Here is an 18,949-nt window from a genome sequence, read left to right on the forward strand (position 1 = left end):
GCACTTTCAATCCACTTTCAATGCACTTTGCAGCCGGGTTTTACTGTGTGGAATAGCAAAATCCACTTGCAAACAGTTGTGGAAGTGAAGTGAAAGTGCATTATTCTGCATGTGCAGAAGGGGCCAAGGTTAGGAACTCTTCACAGCATACCCATCAGGGTAGCAGTTATAGGGAAAGTTGCAAACTCCTCGTGTCTGTCATAGACAGGGGGTCTCAAATCCAGACAAAGGTTTGCAAGTGGCATCTGTGATGCTTGCAGAATATGACTGATGTGATTATGAGGAGGCGTGGCTCCACACACAGAATCCCCAGTCTTCTAGTTCTTATATATAGACTCTTCCACACGGGATTTAGAAAGGGGGAAAGGGGGAACTCATGCCCTAGGCCTCTAGAAGACTATGAGGACCTCGTTGTTTGTTGCAATTTTCTCCCCGATATTGAATAGAAAAATTACAGCTAGTGGTTATTTTCCCTTTCCTCCACAGCAACTTTGTTCTGTTAGCCTTACTGTGTTCGCATTAGCAGGACATCTGTAAATTAAGACCTGCTGTAGGGAAAAAGGAGATTTGGAAGGGGAAAAGTCAAGTACCTCATCTTCAGCAAACACCTTCTCATATTCATCACCATTTCGCCCTGGAATATCAGCAGCTGATACCATAGCAACCACTCCCGGCGATGCTAAAGCCTCAGAGAAATCAGTGGATCTGAAAAGGAATAGAAAGGTCCTAATTCAGATAACTGGGAGTAATGGTGAACTGAACCCTTGAATATGTTCTTTTGTGCACGTTTGGTCTCTTCAGGTCAAACATGCATTACTTTCAGGTCACATTCTCAACTGTGCATGTATTTTCCCCTCTTCATAACTCATTCCAATGCAGACCAGAGAAACCCACAGTTTCTGAGAGCGAGCAAAGTGCAACATTTTCCTATTCTGTGCGGGGAAATTAAAACACACCAATGTGAGTTTTGCTCCATTTGGCTTTTCCACTCCTCCCTGCCTTTCTCTGCCCACGCAGAAGCACTTCTGCTGGCATTTCCGGGGGATCAGTGGGGCTTCTTTTTTATTTTGATACTTTTGATCTGTCACACCTGTAATAGATCATTACAATGGTCTTTTAAAAAGAGAGATGGCAAACAATTTCCTGACCCAGAAGCAGCTAGGCTTGAAAGAAGAAGGGACCACCTCATGTATAAATGAGGAAAAACAGGGAGACTGCACTGCATAGCACAGAGCCATTCTGCAAACCGTAAGTACACCAAGGGTCTATGATTCAAACAAAAACAATCAAAGCAAAATAAATATATACTTTTCCTAATATACGGCATATGGTATCGCTTGACTGAACTCAGACACCACACATATTCTTGAAGTTCGAAATGGTGCCCGTGTTAAAAAAAACTGTTGCAACTTCTCATCAAATGCTTGTAATAAGAGAAAATCTCAAGATGTGCCCTGAATGCAGTACAGAAAGACAGACGATCAGTGTGGGTTGAGAATGAAAACCTTGTGGAGGTTGGATCCACAGATCAGAAACAGAAAACAACTCCACATCTTCCTGTTATCTACATGCAAAAAACCTGGGCAATGGGACTTCCTGTTTGGACCACTCCGTTGATGTCCTAGTCCCCTCCTAAAGCAAACAAATATAGGTACAACATGACCTGTGGTTCCATTTGGTCACAGTTTTCTCACTCAAGCTCTTAATTTTGTCACTCACAAAATCTTCGCGTGGGCTCGTGTGCTGGTTACCACAGCCATGTAGAGCTGTCCGTCTATTGGACCAATGTCATCGGTGTAGACAGCCTCACCAGTGGCATGCTTAATCCCAGACTCATGCATGATGGGACGCCCCACAGGGTCCTGGGGAGGCTGCTGAGGGTCGACTTCCTGTCACAGAATAAGGAGTTGTTTGCTATATATAGTTCATATTGTGGAGTATTACATAGCAGTATTTACTGAATACTCTTGGCTGCAGGTGAAAGTAGGCCTTGACTAGAGAAGCTCAGTACAGGGTTGCCCTGGAATTGTTTTGTAGTGCTTTGCTAAGCAGAGTTACATTGAAATCAATGGACTTAGAAGGGTGTCCCTCTGCTTAGGAGGTATTGTTAGCAACTCTCAAATTATGTAATTATATATCTGAAATCAAAGAAAAGTTGGACACATCAGATCGACAGAGAGATTAGATGTGGCATCTATAATGGAAATCAGAGTCATTGACAAAGAACCCCCCCCCCCCCAGCCCGTTCTACATGTAGTGTGGCCAGGAGCAAGCTCAAGACTCACAAACCCCCAATTGTGCACTGGACATCTGAGATGAACAGGAATCTCTCTGTGTACATTTGTATGCATTAGGAATACTAGCCCCCTGGTGGGACCTGGGGGATCCCCTGAAATTACAGCTGATCCTCAGATTATGGAGATCTCTTTCCCTGGAGAAAACGGATGCTTGGGAGTGTGAACTCTTTGACATGATACCCATTGAGGGCCCTGTCCTCCCCAAGCTCCATCTCCAAATCTCCACTAGTTTCCCAGCCCGGTTCTAGCAACCCTACTTCCCATTCCCTGCCGGTGGCCATGGGGAACCTGCCATCCCTAGTATGTATGCCAGTCCTGCTCACGTGGCCCATTCTCTATTTCTTTGAGGTGAACAGATAATGTCCAATAAATACACCAGTCCCAGACCATTTAGGGCTTTGTATGTTAGTACAAGAACCTTGAAACTGATTCAGTGCTCCACTTGAAGCCACTGGAACTGTTGGAGCACAGGTTGAAAATGCATCTGCTATGAGGATCCTGTAAGGACCCTCGCTCCTGCATTCTGGATGAGTTGGAGGTTCTGGAGCAGGCCTTGGGTAGCCCTGTGTACATCAAATTGCAGTAGTCTAGCCTGGAGTTGACTGTCACATGGATCACAGTGGCTAGATTGATCTGGGAGAGATAGGACGCCAGCTGCTTCACCTGGTGCTGATAGAAAAATACCATTCAAATGGTTTGTGCTACCTGTGCTTCCGTTGTCAAGGAGGCATCCAGAAGCACATCCAAATTTTTTACAGTTGATGCAGCTGTCATCTACATGCCATCAGGGGCTGGCAGCTAGCACTCTCCAATCAACCCCCCCTCGATCCAACAACACAGCTTCCATTTTCGCTGTATTCAGCTTCAGGCAACTTTTTCTTCCATTCCATCACAGCTGCCAGGCATATGGCCAGAACTTCTGTTGCAGCTTCCGGATGGCCGTCCTACAGCAGATACAACTAGGTTTCGTCAGCATACTGATGACAACCCAGTCCAAACCTCCAGATTGACCCAGTCAGGGGTTGCATATAGATATTAAACAATATCGGCAAGATAATCACTCCTTGTGAGGTACCATGAATCAATGAGTGTTGTGAGGAGGTTCTCTCCCTGATTGCAATCCTGTGTCCCCAGCTGTGGAGAAAGGAGTGCTTTCTCCATGCTGGGGAGGCGGTGGATCATTACTGACAAAGTAAAATGCTGCTGAAAGATCTAAAAGTATCAGCAGCGCTGACCTGCCTCAGTCCAGGTGTCTCTGGAGATCATCTGTGAGGGCAGAGCCGTTTTCACCCCATGGCCAGTGCAGATGCCAATTGGATCCAAACTGATGTCTCGTTCAGAAAAGCCTGGAGCTACTTTGCAACTGTTCTCTCAATTATGGTAACAGCAATCACAGTGATTTGTTTTGTTATAATATTTGGTTTGTGTCAGAGTCATATGGGCTGATTACACAGAGAACACTTACCTTGGGACTCTTCTCTGTGCAGTTGGCTTGCAGAGGGCTCTCCTCACATTTCTCTGTTTACACGCAAGAAGGCAGCCCAGTGCCTGCCCCGCAGGTCCTTGCTAAGTCTCAACTAGCCTCTCCTTTTAGCGCTTCTCTTAACTCTACCCTCAACAGCCTTAAAGGCACAAATCTCACTGATATTCTCTTCCCCTTCCTGTACACACACTCTTTCTCTCTCTTGCTGCTGTTGCTGCTGCTGCAAGAGAGAGGCTTGTTTTTAAAACAGAAGCTTATCTGAAAGAAAGTTTTAAAAATGCCCTCCCGATCTTTGGACAGGGCAAGAGCAGAACAGGGGAGGTGGGGTGGAGCCAGAAAAAGACCCTGTTTGTGCTGTTCCTTTGCAAAAGCCAACTCAGTGTTATTACTACATCGATGTATCAATATAAGCATTTAGGGAAGCAGGAAGGAGTAGGTGGGCTGGTTGTGGGTGGAGGGAAGAGGTCTAAAACAAAGCTGTGCTCACTGGCAAATCTGTCCACCCTGGCTGCAAAGCAAAAATAAATTAAAGATAGAAGTGGTCTCGCCTGCCACAGGGAGAACAGAACGTGAAAGTGGGGCTTGAGGAAATACGTCCGTACAAGAAATCTTGTGGTGATACACATTTGCCCCCATCACTCAACAGATGCCTTGTGCATAATTGGCCATGGGGCCCCAGGTAGAATCTTTTTCTGAGGGCCCACAGTAGTTCTCAGCAGCCCTGGTTTTAACACCTTAATTTACTCCTGGTAATGCTACAAGATGACAGAAGCAATTGAAACTGATAGAATTAACAATGCTATTGATTAAGAAAGATAGCACCGTTCTTTCCTGGGGATGCATTTCTTTGAAAATAATTCCACTGACCTGATATTCTTGCATGCCCTGCGGGGGATGATCAAGGAACTCGCCTAAGGCACTCAAGTCTTCTTTTGACAAGTCAGGTAACCTGGACGGGTACTGTAGGAAGAAAGACAATTTACAAAGCATTAAATATATCACACTGTTGTTGTCACAGCTGACCCTTACAGAAAACATGCTATTTCAAAAAAAGTTCATCAGTTGCTTATAGTTAAAGTCAGTAACCGTTGTTAGAAAGCCACAAAATATCCATGTGGTGAAAATGTCTCTGTTTATGCAGCAGAAACTCTATTTAGGTTACCCTAATAGACTTCTTCTGCACATGCAGAATAACGCACTTTCAATCCACTTTGCAGCTGGATTTTACTATGCAAAATAGCAAAATCCACTTGCAAAAGTGCATTATTCTGCATGTGTGGAAAGAAGAAGAAGAAGAGTTTGGATTTATATCCCCCCTTTCTCTCCTGTTGGAGACTCAAAGGGGCTTACAATCTCCTTTCCCTTCCCCCCTTACAACAAACACCCTGTGAGGTGGGTGGGACTGAGAGAGCTCCGAGAAGCTGTGACTAACCCAAGGTCACCCAGCTGGCGTGTGTGGGAGTGCACAGGCTAGTCTGAATTCCCCAGATAAGCCTCCACAGCTCAGGCAGCAGAGCGGAGAATCAAACCCGGTTCCTCCAGATTAGATACACGAGCTCTTAACCTCCTACGCCACTGCTGCTCCCATGAATTAGGGTGTATGAAGGCCAGTTTAAGTTCCTGGATTCTTTCCACTGGAAGAAAGATCTGCTTTATACAGGGCAGTTTCTGCACATCAATATAGAAACAACTAGGTAGAACACCTAGGTACAAAGATGCATAAGTTGTTAAGAGGGAATGGTGATTTATAAGAGGGGAGGAAAAGGAAGGGCAATGGAATTTATAGTGGGGAAAGTCACACTTCCTCATCTACATATGGGGTCATTTGTGTATACTACAATAGAGATATCAATTAATCAGAAAAAAGCAAGGATGGTTTACTCTTATACATTTAACCACAGCAGAAATAAAAAATGTGACAGAGATGTTAGAAAGTGCCATCAAATCACAGCTGACTTAAGGTGTCTCCACAGGGTTTACAAGGCATGAGACTAACAAAGGTGGCTTGCCATTGCCTGCCTCCATGTGGACTGAGAGAATTCTGAATAACTGTGACTGGCCCAAGGTCACTCCGCTGGCTTCATGTAGAGGAGTGGTCCAGCTGTCCAGATTAGAGTCCACTCTTCTGAACCACTACAACACACTGGTTACCTGACAAACAGTATTTCTTGTTAATATACACAGACCAAACTACAACTGAAAGTGAACAATGGTTTGCCCCAGCACCCTGGAATGGCCAGGTATTAGAAGATTCTAGAATGATACTAGAAGTAAACATCTTGTGTGAGCTGGGCCTGAACAGCTGCCAGTCCTGCCTTTGCTAGGGAAGCGGCAAACCCATCTGGTGGCACAGATAGAGCACTAGACTAGGGCTTGCCCATAGTGGGCTTATCGTGACGTTTTATAAACACTGAGTGGGTACTCTGTGAAATCTGTAAAATATGCTATTAGATATACAATCATACAGGCACGCAAGGTGATTCCTTCTTACCATGTACTTTAAAGCCTGCAGCACTTCCAAATAGAATCTGAAAAAGAAGCTGACAAGCAGCGTTCGTCTGTATTCCACTTTTCCACCCAGTGCTGAAGGTGAGAGTTGAATTTCTTCAAGAATGAGCCTATAAGCTTCATCCAACATCTGCTCATTCCATTTTCTGAGGGAGATATGATACATAAGTACACTTGCTTCTTTACTGATTGTTGAGCTAGATAAAATTTTAATGCATAGACTTAAGGGCCAAAAGACACTGTATCTCCCAGCACTTTGATTTTTAGTTTAATGCAGTTACAGGGGTCCCACATTTGATCAGATCAGAGGTGCAGGGAGAAAAACCCTCTCTAACAGGGTTGCAGCTCTGACAAAAATAATGCATGATAGATACCCTGTTAAGGTTGCCAACCTGCAGGTGGTATCTGGAGATCTCCTGAGATTACAACTGATCTCTGGATGATGGAAGTCAGTTCACATGGAGAAAATGGCTGCTTTGGAAAGTGAACTCTGCAACATTATACCCCATTGAAATCTCTCCACAAACTCCACCCTTCTCAGGCTCCACCCTCAAAATGTTGCAGCTTTTTGCTGAAGGTTTCCCCAGGATGTTTGCTCCACAGACTCCACTGCTGGGCACCTTTTCAGCCCAAAAAGTACATGGTTGTAATCAGCTTATCCTGCCAATTCTGGCAATAGTTTCCCCTTTTTATTTTTGACTGAGAAGATATGAAGTCACGATATGAAAATCAGCATGGATTCTGAAACCATGTCTGAACGTCTTTGAAGACAACCCTTCAAAAAATAATTAAAAGGGCAAACTAGATATTGCCGGAATTGGCAGAACGACTTGAATACAACCATGTACTTTTGGGGCTTAGAAGGCACCTAGCGGCAGAGCCTGCAGAACAAACATCCCAGCAAAACCTTTTTAAAAAGCTGCAGGCGTGGAGAATCCCTGCAGCACCACAAAATGTTGGGCACGAGAGCTTTAAACTCGAGTGGGAGGAAATGGCGGCCGGGGGGGGGGGGGGGGGGCTCTTTCTCCGCTGATGCTTTTTAAAATCTAAGCTGTCTGAACAAAGTAGCATTTTCTCCTGACGTTTCACCTGCATCTGTGGCAGGTATCTTCACCTGCATCTGTGGCTGGCATCTTCAGGTGAAACATCAGGAGAAAATGGTACTAGAACACGGCCATACAGCCCAGAAACCACACATCACCTCAGTGATTCTGGCTGGGAAAGCCTTCGACAATACATTATCTGAACAAAAACTAAGGAGGTAGCTTTTTAAAAGATGTCTCCAGGATGTCTTATTTGTGTTGCGCATAATTGGCTCTGTTCTGACAGGATTCCCAGAAAACCATTGTACCTTCCTTAGTATGATTTAATGTATTTGGGTAATTTGACATTTCTAGTGAGAAAGCAGGTTTACTCTGAAGTATGTCCCATGTTACGTAATGGCGTTAAGCCTTGAAAAGTGTTTTTAGGATTCCAACCTTAATTCCTAATAAATCAGGATTATAATCTCTAATAAATTGGGCAGCCCTGTGATTCTTGAATCCATAAATTATTTACATTAAAACATTATGCCAGCAAATTGACTAACAATCAAAATATTCTTACCACAGGAGAATAAAAATCCTCTCCCCCACCAATGTGATGTGATAAAAATTTGTTGAACAGCTTTGTAAAATTTAATGAACGGCATTCCCTACTCAAAACAAAAACAAAAATCAGGGATCTCTTATTAGTGCCTGACGGCAAACTAGAAATATGAAAAATCCACCTTGCACATTGGAATTAGTCATCTTCCCCATTAGCAAGAAAAGCTGTTCTGACAGGATTCCCAACAGACTGTCATACCTTCCTTGTAGCTTCTGAGAGGTGACCGGGGCACTCACTGTGGTACAGCCAATGCCTCCATATAAAATAGTCAGCTCCTCAATGACATCAGTGCCCGGCTGGAATCGGACTTGCATTGCAGAATTGATCACTGACATTGCATTCTTCCTCCGCTCAGCCTGTCGGAAGGCGGACACAAATTCATCCTGGCAAGACAAGGAGAAATCTGGTCATTTTACCTTATACTGATACTTGCTTTCATTCAGCTAGTCTTATAAGGACCATTTCATACAGGGGAAAATGCTCATCTGAACAACACTTCCACGTAGGAAGGTAGTAAGTAATGCAGCAGTTCAAGATTATTGTCTTTGGCAGTCATATGGAGCTGGTGTGCTCTCCCTTGGAGTACACTGCTTTCTTCCCTGTCTGAGTACACAAATAAATTTTGGCCTGAAATAAAACATTTCCAAGACTTTTGGCCTTAAAACTGTGCAGAACTCCTGCAGGAAGTGTTTTCTATTCCAGCCTGAAGACATTTTCTTTATGTTGTGCGGAAAGGGCCAATGAGAGCTAGTGTGGTGTAATGGTTGTTAGACTAGGACCTGGGAAACCCAGGTTCAAATCCCCAATCATGCCAAGGAAACTTGCAGGGTGGCCTTTTTGACCAGTCACACATTCCCAGCCCTGTCCCTGGCAAGTATTTGGATAGGAGACCTCGAAGGGATACCAGGGTTGTGAGGTGGAGGCAGACAATGGCAAACCACCGCTGAATGTCTGTTGCTTTAAAAACCCTATAGGGTTGCCATATGCCAGCTGTGACTTGACAGGAGAGAGAGAGAGAGAGAGAGAGAGAGAGAGAGAGAGAGAGATGACACAGCAGAGGAAATAGCTGTGTCCATCATGGGCTGAAATACCTGTGTTATTTTATCTTGAACTCTGTTACAAGCTATTGTCAGGTAATGGCACATGGATTTCTTAATTGGATGAATATTGAATTATCTAACTCTCTGATGTTTAATTTCTGCAGAACCTGATTTTATGTTGGCATTTTGATATAAGAAATCTTGCTAGATAAAATGTACCATAATGTTGCAAGTACCTTGTGGAGACAGGTGGAACAAAAATAAATAAATAAAATAACACGTACTCACTTTCTTTGAAAATGGAATAAAAACAGAGACTATGACCTCTTCTGGTAAAAGGTCAGCGTCTGGCAATCGTGCAAGGAATTCACCATTCAGGGGAATCTGCCGTCTTCCATCTGTCAAAGAAATAAGTAGGCTTAGCTCTTTGCTGATACACAATTTAAACCAGTCATGAAAATAAAAAAGACATCAAAATATACACACCTGTACCAATTTGAGCTCTAGCCTTATCCTGCCAGCGTTATTCAAAGATCACTTCATGCTGTATGTACAAACATGAAGTTTTGGAAATTAACTATCCAAATCATTCTAGGTTAATAAACTGATTAGTGTAAATACTAAACACATATTCTTCTAAGTCTATCAAATTCACTTTCCTTAGACAGGTGTACTTCTTGTTAGGATTACACTGTAAATTACCTATATTCCCACTGGAATTAACATAGTGTGTTCAGAGCTTTGCAGGATTAGATTTGCCTGCTTCTTAAAAAGGGGCAGTCTTTCATCTTGGATAACCCTGCCCCTACCCCCCGTGAAATGACTTTCTTTTACCATTTATCCTAACTACTGAACCATCTGGGTGATGTTATATATCGTAGACTTTGTACAACATAACATCATCCTACTAAGAACAGAAAACATCAGCTAGGTATGTGTTTCTTCTCTCACTCCCCATCTCAAGCATACTATAGTCCCCACTGGCTCATAATTTTAATAGTCACAGGGCCTAGAGCCATGGTGGCGAACCTTTGGCACTCCAGATGTTATGGACTACAATTCCCATCAGCACCTGCCAGCATGGCAATTGGCCTTGCTGGCAGGGGCTGATGGGAATTGTAGTTCTTAACATCTGGAGTGCCAAAGGTTCGCCACCACTGGCCTAGAGGGTTATTCCCCTTCTATTATCTCTTTTTCAGATGGATCACCTTTCAATTTACATTACCATTTTCTTTTTACACAGATGCTACTTAGCATATATGAGCCACTTATCAACAGGCATCCCTGTCCCTGTCCGCATGTACAGTTGTCTTGAAATGGAACATGAAAGAGTCCTGAGATCGGGGAGGGAATGCAAACATCTAGTGGTCAAAGCTGTTGGTCCTGATGAAGAGTTTGGATTTGTATCCCCGCTTTCTCTTCTGTAAGGAGACTCAAAGGGGCTTATAAGCTCCTTTCCCTTCTTCTCCCCAAATAGACACCTTGTGAGGTAGGTAGGACTGAGAGAGTTCCGAAGAACTGTGACTAGCCCAAGGTCACCCAGCGGGCTTCATGTGGAGGAGTGGGGAAACAAACCCAGTTTCTCCAGATTAGAGTCCAACGCTCTTAACTGCCTTGAATCTGAAGTTTCTGTACTTAAAAATGATATCATGCTGGCTGAGCCAGAGATTTACACGATCATCACCAGTCTGCAGCAGATCATCTTTAACAGCTGTTACCCCTGACATTGCCAGATTTTGGGTGGAGGAACTGACTTGAATATTCTTCCTTCTCAAAACCTGACAGCCAGACAACATCTGACACCATGTTAGATGAGCCCTTTTCTCCCTGTACAGACATAATTCCTGATTTTTGTGTGTGTGTGTGGGGGGGGCATTAGCATAGCTCCAAGGGGGCAGGGGTGCGCGCGACGCAACCGACGAATGCCCCTGTGGAGGCGTGACGAGGGTGTTCCGGGGGCATGGCGGGGTCGTTCCGGGGCAGGGGTGGACAGGGGCATGGCAGGGGCTCAGGGCGCACGTGTGCCCCGGATGCAGTTTCCTCTCGCTTCATCCCTGTGTGTGTATGTGTGTGGGGAGGAATTAAGCCTTCAGGTTTTTGGTAAAACATTCATGCTTTTCTGAAAACCTGAATGTTCTTCTCGTCTCCCAGAATCCTGTGCTGCAGCTGCAATGTCCCTGTTGTATTAACGCACACATGAGACTCACCCCTGGTTATTATATAGATCCTGACCACTGTTTGGCCCCCAATCAATATTTATTAACAAATTGTAAGGCCTTTTACCTGTTGATGCCAGGTTGAGAATAGCTTTCCCAGCTGCTAGAACAGGGTTCAGATCCCAGGTTGCTCCTCTACTTACAATGTGTCCTCCTAAAGACTGAAAAACAATGATGTCATTGTTACTGCCATCTCTCTCACTCTGTCAATGCAATCTGTCCTTAAAAAATTATACAGAAGCATCTTCAATAAAATGTCAATACTGTCAGGATCCAGCGTCACCTTTTTTCAGGGAACACATTTGTCCACACCACCTCACTCCATATTTCTACATATCTAGAAACCAGTCCTTCTAACCCACAGGTGTGAAACTCGCGGCCCCCCAGATGTTATGGCCTACAGTTCCCATCATCCCCTGCCAGCGTGATGCTGGCATGGGATGATGGGAACTGTAGTCCATAACATAATATCTGGAGGGCCGCAAGTTTGACAACTGTGTTCTAACCCTTTAGTGTTGTTTCAAATGGAGCATGCCTCTAGGTTGGCAGTGGTGCCGGCAGAAGAAATTGAATGTATTTGCTTAGTAGCTTCTTTACTAATTTCTTCCAGAGTTCCTTTGCAGATTCTCTTCACAAGTATTGGTGCTATAGTTCCAGCAGAGTGCATATCTGAGACATGGCTGAAGGAAAGTTCAACTATAGCTGAAGGAAAGTTAAAGTACATCCTCAGGAACAGAGATGTGACATCGAATCACATAGTTCTTTCACCTGATGTTAAATGAAAACAGCCTTAGAAAGCCGAAACTGAGAATAAAAAAGCAGGGTATGGGGTGGAAAGTTGACAGACTGTTGTTGTTTTTTTGCCGTTTTTCTGATAAAATCACTCTCTTGTATGGCTTTCCTCCTTAAAAAGGATTAAGAATTAAATAAGGATCTGAAACCAACATATTTGGCTTTGACTAGAATGGTTCTCTGAATTTTACAGTGTGGCTCCTGAGTGTTCCAATAAAACCTGGCATGTCCTTTCATGAACTTGACAGCGGTCCCCAACTACTGGGTTGGATCCACACTAAACTGGCACTTTCCATTGATTGCTCCATCCTCTAGAGATATGTCTTATGACGTTTCTCAAAGGTCTCCTATCTGTTTAATGGAGATCAGTGAGTTGCAGTGGAAGGCAGGAAGCAGGAAAATTTCATTCTGCCATGGGAAAACATAGTTGGGATCTAACCCACTATATTGGGACTTCTTGATTTGGTCTGATTGGTGTGTTTGTGAATCAGTGGTTTGGGTATATGGACATATGAATGGCTTTTCCACTCTCTTCAGATCTTCTGCTTAGAGCAGACATCATGGGACATTTGCCTCTCCTCTATAGGTTGAAGGAGCTGGGGGAAGGCACATCAGACAGTAGGGACAACTAGAATGAGGTCTTCAGAGATAACTAGGTCTCCTTTCTTCCCTTCAGATCTTTTCACTGTGGCTCATGACAGATGCTTACCAGTGCCATCAATCGCTTCTCGGCCTTATGGTTAAGATCAAGTGTGTACTAGTGCCATCAGGAATGTTTATAGGATGAGAAAATGTTTTCTGGGAGAATCCTATTACAGTGTTCTCCAAAGCTAAGTAGCACATAGATTGGGAAGCAGAGAATAGACTTGTGAAGTTGATAAATTCAAGGGTATTGAATGACTCAGGATGACCCTGGATTAGAGGAAGGCACCTCTGAATTGATGAATGACATTTGAAACAGACCATCTCCAAAAGACTGTCTGCTTTTCATCACTGCTGTCTGGACAGAAAGGGATGTGAAACCATCCATACTCCACCAAAGGGAGTAGTCAGGAAGACTTACAGCCAAATGCCTGATCTGTTCTCCTGCAAGGGTCCGCAGCTGCTTCAACAGGGTACAGAAAATCTTTGTCTTCTCCACTGGGAGTTTTGGGACAACATTTAGCAGGATGTCCCTTAGCTGGGCCAAGTGGGTTGCTGCACCTATCACTAGCCCTGGAACCAAATAATATTCAGTAGGCATTACATTGTTAATAACCACAATCAGCAAGAATTGGTATTCATCACAGAGGTAGGACAGTTGCAATCTAACCATGCATGTTTCTATCTGTCTGTCAATTTCAATCAATCAATCAATTTCAATAAGCCTTTATTGGCATATACATGATAATATAAAATACAGTTCAGTTAAAAAGTGAATAGTAAAAAACTTCGCGTTTGTCATACATTCAGTTTACAAACTTCTGATAAAAACTTTGCCACTATAAGGCAACAATGAAAATCCTGACAATTTAAAAGCATAACTACTTTGTCTGATTCAGTATAATCAATCATAGGGTCTATAGCTTGGGATAGCAGGCTGGATCGGAGTTCTTGGTATAATACGCAGTTCAGGAGGATGTGTGGGATGGAATCCAGCTGTCCTATGCTACAGGTACAGAACCTCTTATCGCTTGGAAGACTAAGTCTTCCTCTATGTAGCGGAGATGGCATGATGTTAAATCTAGCCAGCTGTATCTGTCTGTCTAATCTGAGTAATAAATAAAATCACCTCTTAAATGAAAATAAACAAAATTGAGAAAACAATACCTATATGCCCATCTCATAACTAACATTCCATTGCTGCCAACTGGACTTAATAACCGCTCATTTTAGCTCCACGCCGACCTGGATGGTCCAGGCTCGCCTGATATTGTCAGATCTCAGGAGCTAAGCGGAATTGGCTCTAGTTAGTACTTACATGGGAGACCACCAAGAAATACCAGGGCTGTTATGCCGAGGAAGTTAAAGGCAAACCACCTCCGTTAGTCTCTTGCCTTAAACAACCTACTTGGTTGCTGTAAGTCACCTGCAACTTGACAGCTCTTAACACACACACATCTTTAGCTGCAGCAGGGATTTTGGAATGCATGAGTATTAATGCTTGTCTGTTCATGCATATTGGGTGGCAATATCATTTTAATTAGTTCTTCAATTATATTTATGGATCGACAGAAACCCCAATCCCAGTATTTGTCCCCAGTGGATTCTTATATACATAAAACACTTACCGTTGCCTGTCTTGCAGACAACATGCAGATCTGGAACCCTGGCAGGATGAAGGATAACTGGGTAACAAACTCCCAATTTTTTCACATCAACTCCTAAAACGGATGAAATAAGATGCCAGAAAGATTAGAGTGAAATTAAATAAAAGGGCAGCCAAGCAGTGCCTTCAAATATGGGTTGCACAGGCAGATGAAAGGCCCAGAATTGGGGAGGGAATGATTTCAATTGAAAAAGCAGCAGGTGGATGGAAAGAGATGGACGATTCTTCTAATTGCTGTTTTGCTACTGAACAGCTTATATCCCCCTTGTCACTGTGTGGCAAGACCACCACTACAGTGCAGTCCTATGCAGTCACTCCAACTGATTTTAAAGGAAGCAGTTCTGCATAGGATCACACTATTGGACATAGATCAAGCTCGGTCACATCCAGTTCCATTCCAAGGACATTTTTTAAATTTTACAGAACTTATATCCTACATTTCTGCCCTTGCAGAATGAGTCGAACAGATTAAAACGTACATAATAAAATCACATTTTAAAACCAACCAAACACAAACACATAATTTAGACAATGTAAAGGTGCATTAAAAAAAAAGAATTTATTATCCCTACTTTCTCTCCTATATGAAAACTCAAAAGGGTTTACAAACTCCTTCCATTCCTCTCCCCACAATGGACAGCTTGTGAGGTAGGCGAGACTTAGAGAGTTCTGAATGAACTGTGACTAGTCCAAGGAATGTAGGAGTGGGGAAACAAATCTAGTTCACCAGATAAGCCACTTCTCATATGGAGAAATGGGCAATCAAACCTGGTTCTCCAGATTAGAGTCCACCTGCTCTTAAGCACTACACCATGCTGGCTCTCCTAAGGTGGGGAGAGGTGGGGTGGAACAGCCTTAAAAATTATGGGTCTCTGGGCAAGGCCAGGATGCGCCCCCAGAATCACTGCCACCCTTGCTTTCCCCACCAGAGCTACCTGAGGCATAAGCAAGGGGGTGGCCCTCAAACTGTGTAGTGTGTGTGTGTGCATGTGCATGGCCCCCTCCACCACTACTCTCATGTTTCTCCCTGAGAAGACTACCTGAGCTCCAGATGGGACAGGTATATAGCTGCTTCAGAGCTGGTTGCAGGAGCCTCAGATGAAGTGTGCTCACATGGCTACTGCTGACATGGCTCCCTGAGCCTCAGAGGAGATAGGCAAATGCACCCTTTCCTGAGCCAGCTACTTAGTCCATAAATGATGGGTCCAAGAAGTGGCGGAAACCTGCACTTCCTGTTATTTTTCCTCCAGCCTGGGGCCCGGGAAAGTTGCCTCACATGCCTAGTAGCTAAGATTGCCCCTGGATGTGGAAGTATACAAAATGATATTCCACACAGGCTATTCTACAGGCGTATCACTCTACCAACCCATTGTGCTTTCTGTGTAGGCATGGCCTTAATGTGTCACATCCCTGAAGTTAACCAAAAGTATTTTGTATGATCAATGGAAATTGCAGAGCATTGGCAATGGCTACTTCAGGTTTGTTTCATTACTGTGACATTACTGATGTAGGGCTGGATCTAATGACTCCCTTCCATTTAGGCTTTCTTCAACAGCGAAATACTTCCTCCAATAAGAAATGGAGAAAAATGATGGAGAAAGCTTTCCTCTGTGGTAAAAACTCTGTTGGAGGGAAACTTGGTGAAAGGTGATATGATCCAGTTTTGTAGAAGGAAGTTATAGAATCCAACCCCAACTCTCTATACATGGTCAAAATATATAATTGGTGCTCATCTGGAAACTTCTTCTCATCTGCAACTTCCTGTGGGTTTCACTGGAGACATTACATCATATTATGCACACTCTCATTTCTTGCTTTACACACCTATGCTAGTGTTCCCTACAACAAGAGGGGCATTTGGGTACTTGGCTTTCAGGCCCAGAAGTTCCTGGAGTGCTACAGGAGAAATCCAGGTACTCCTTTCTCCATTGAAAACCAGAGTTCTTCGTTTGCTCTCTTCAGCTATTCTCTGCAGGGAGAAACAAACAATACAGGAATTATGAATTAATTCAAACAATACTTAGGAATTATGTGAATACCACATTAGTAGTTTTTAAAGCAGAAACAAGCTCCCTTTAATCCTAAAACCTCTTCTGCACTTTCAATCCACTTTCACAATCGTCTGCTAGTGGATTATGCTACTTCGCACAGTAAAATCCAGCTGCAATGTGCATTGAAAGTGGATTGAAAGTGCATTATTCTGCATGTGCGGAAGGGGCCTACGTGCTAACAAGTTGCAGGGGCTTTCAAGGCAAGTGAGGAGCTGGGGTGGTGTACTATTGCGTTGCTCTGCTGAGTCTGCCTTGGGGTTCTCTCATCCAAACACTGATCCTGTGTAGCTTCCGGGGGTCTGACAAGATTGTGCTTTACCATGCCACCCTTCCTCTTGCACCCTTTAATAACTGATCCTTATTTTATTGCATAGTAATTGTAAAGTTACTTATGCATATTTTAAAGTTCTGGTTATAGACAAATCATGTCCTGCAAAGTTCTTGGAGGGCAGATATAAAAAAGTGTCATACTGAAATAGAACATGCAGATGCTCACATGTCAAGGTTGAACATATGAACATGGAGAGTCCTGTATTTAATGAGCTGAGGGCCGATTTAATTACTCCTTGATTTTAAAAATATGGAAATGACCAACGAGGCACCTGGACAGGTGAGGGTGCAGGTGAGGTGGTGATTATTGGATATAAAAGATTCTGTCACTCTGTTCATGGCAAAATTTGAAGAACAATATTAAGTGAAGCATTATTTTATCCTTTATTTTCTACTCAAGGCTATAGCTGTATGAGAAAGAAAGAAAGAAAGAAAGAAAGAAAGAAAGAAAGAAAGAAAGAAAGAAAGAAAGAAAGAAAGAAAGAAAGAAAGAAAGAAAGAAAGAAAGAAAGAAAGAAAGAAAGAAAGAAAGAAAGAAAGAAAGAAAGAAAGAAAGAAAGTATCATGAAAGCAAGCCTGGGAGAGCCACGCTTGTTTCAGTAAAACCTGGGTTCTTTTCTCCAATAACTCCAATCAGCTGAGGTCTCAACGATTTTTATTGAAAAACAGAAATAAAAGAAATAAAACAAATGCAGTAAGAGATTGCTCAACTGGTTACATTCCTTTTGGTTCTTTGTCCCCATTCCGGGAACCCATGGCCCAGAGATGCTTCCCTGACCACGTCTCAAGATGGAATTCTAAAACCTTTGTTTTCCCCTTCTCAGGAAAACTCTGTTCAGGCCACGAGGTAACTTAGGCCTTTGAAGTTTCATCCTAGCACCTCTGCATAGTTTCCTGTCCTCCGTCCAGGAGATCCAAAGGCAAAGATGCCTTTCACAGTCATGTGTGATTTTGCTAGTTTCACAGTACTATTCCATCACAGACAGACAGACAGACAGGCAGGCAGGCAGGCAGGCAGGCAGGCAGGCAGACAGGTAGCATGGATCAACATGGCTAGTTCAGCAGAATCTATTTAAGGGGATAATTTATTTAACTAGATGTAACTAAAAGAACAGAATTATCCATTGATAGCTAGGTCCAAGACCAACCCCTGGCTCCTGACTTGATCTTCCAGAATAAGTTCAACCCAATTTAAGGATGGTGTGTCGACTCCAGCTAACCGTTCTGCCTTCCTGACCAGTGTCACCATTGCCTTGCCTGCATTAAGCTTCAGTTTGGTCACCTGACTTGACTAATTGACTGCAGCCTCAAGGTACTGGGTCTTCATGGCTGTTTCTTGAGCTTAGGTAGTGATACATAGTGATGTAATCCGTATGTTGGTGACAATCCAGTCGATGATCTTGGCCAAAGGTTTTAGGTAAAGATTAAAGAGTAGTGGGATTAAAATTAGGAATAAGTTTAAAGACTGAATTGACCTGTGATGATGGGGATGGATCGGAGAAGGAAAAGAGCATGAAGTCAGACAACTTGGTTGCCGAACTTCTGCCTTCCTATACACTAGGAGAAGGGTTGAAAGGGTAAGGTGGGAAAGTGATGGGAAAGCAAGACCACAAGGTGGAAATTTAGGTGAGGATGTTTAACCCCTTTTCCTGCCCATCAGTTCTGCATTCAAAATGCACCTCCCCAACAATTAATATGCTTTTCTTCCTCAGCCATGTGTTAAGATTGGAAGGAGGGATATTTGCAGTGGAGAACTAGGTACTGAGGGTTAAACTCCCCTCCATCCTGCCAACTGAACTCCCCCCAATGCCCCTCACATGTCTTTGTGTTAACTGGAAATTGTGTTTAAGGAGACAGTATTTGATGTGATGACTTGTAATTTCACCCACAAAATCCCTGCTGACACATGCTGCCATTTCTCTTTCAGAGCCTATACGCCTATTCAAAATACTTCTCAACAAGAATAGACAAATGGGGGTATTTCCTACCATAAGTTCAGGAGGAAATATATAATCTTGGGTTGGGTCCCTGGGCTGGAAATCTTCTGGCTGGCATAGGCCTGAACACATCTAACGGAAAAGAAATTCAGCTTAACATTAGCATATATGGTCATTGGAAAAGAAAGATGTATATTTCAAGAGCGTAGCCTGTGCTTCTTGCAGTAATTAACTACCTCACCCTCTTTTCTCAGTAGGAAGAAGTAACTGAAGTTTTCAGCTCTGTTTAGTTTGTTCTATTGCCAAATATTATACAAATACTGTAGTTTATTTATGAATT

General features: G+C 43.3%; 1 protein-coding gene across 1 annotated transcript in view; it reads right to left on the minus strand.

Annotated features, from left to right (window-relative positions):
• LOC125426207 (aldehyde oxidase 3-like) overlaps window positions 1–18,949 on the minus strand; it is a 343,943-nt gene that overhangs the window by 268,243 nt on the left and 56,751 nt on the right. Inside the window, exons 25-35 of the mRNA XM_048484463.1 lie at window positions 18,661–18,741; window positions 16,116–16,260; window positions 14,254–14,346; window positions 13,047–13,198; window positions 11,259–11,352; window positions 9,264–9,373; window positions 8,134–8,318; window positions 6,272–6,434; window positions 4,648–4,740; window positions 1,720–1,889; window positions 591–705 (exon numbers count right to left, since the gene is read on the minus strand). Coding sequence (XP_048340420.1) covers window positions 591–705; window positions 1,720–1,889; window positions 4,648–4,740; window positions 6,272–6,434; window positions 8,134–8,318; window positions 9,264–9,373; window positions 11,259–11,352; window positions 13,047–13,198; window positions 14,254–14,346; window positions 16,116–16,260; window positions 18,661–18,741 — 1,401 coding nt within the window. The remainder of the gene's footprint in view (window positions 1–590; window positions 706–1,719; window positions 1,890–4,647; window positions 4,741–6,271; window positions 6,435–8,133; window positions 8,319–9,263; window positions 9,374–11,258; window positions 11,353–13,046; window positions 13,199–14,253; window positions 14,347–16,115; window positions 16,261–18,660; window positions 18,742–18,949) is intronic.

The sequence above is a fragment of the Sphaerodactylus townsendi genome, linkage group LG02 (assembly GCF_021028975.2).
Source record: "Sphaerodactylus townsendi isolate TG3544 linkage group LG02, MPM_Stown_v2.3, whole genome shotgun sequence".
In the NCBI taxonomy this organism is placed as follows: Eukaryota; Metazoa; Chordata; class Lepidosauria; order Squamata; family Sphaerodactylidae; genus Sphaerodactylus; species Sphaerodactylus townsendi.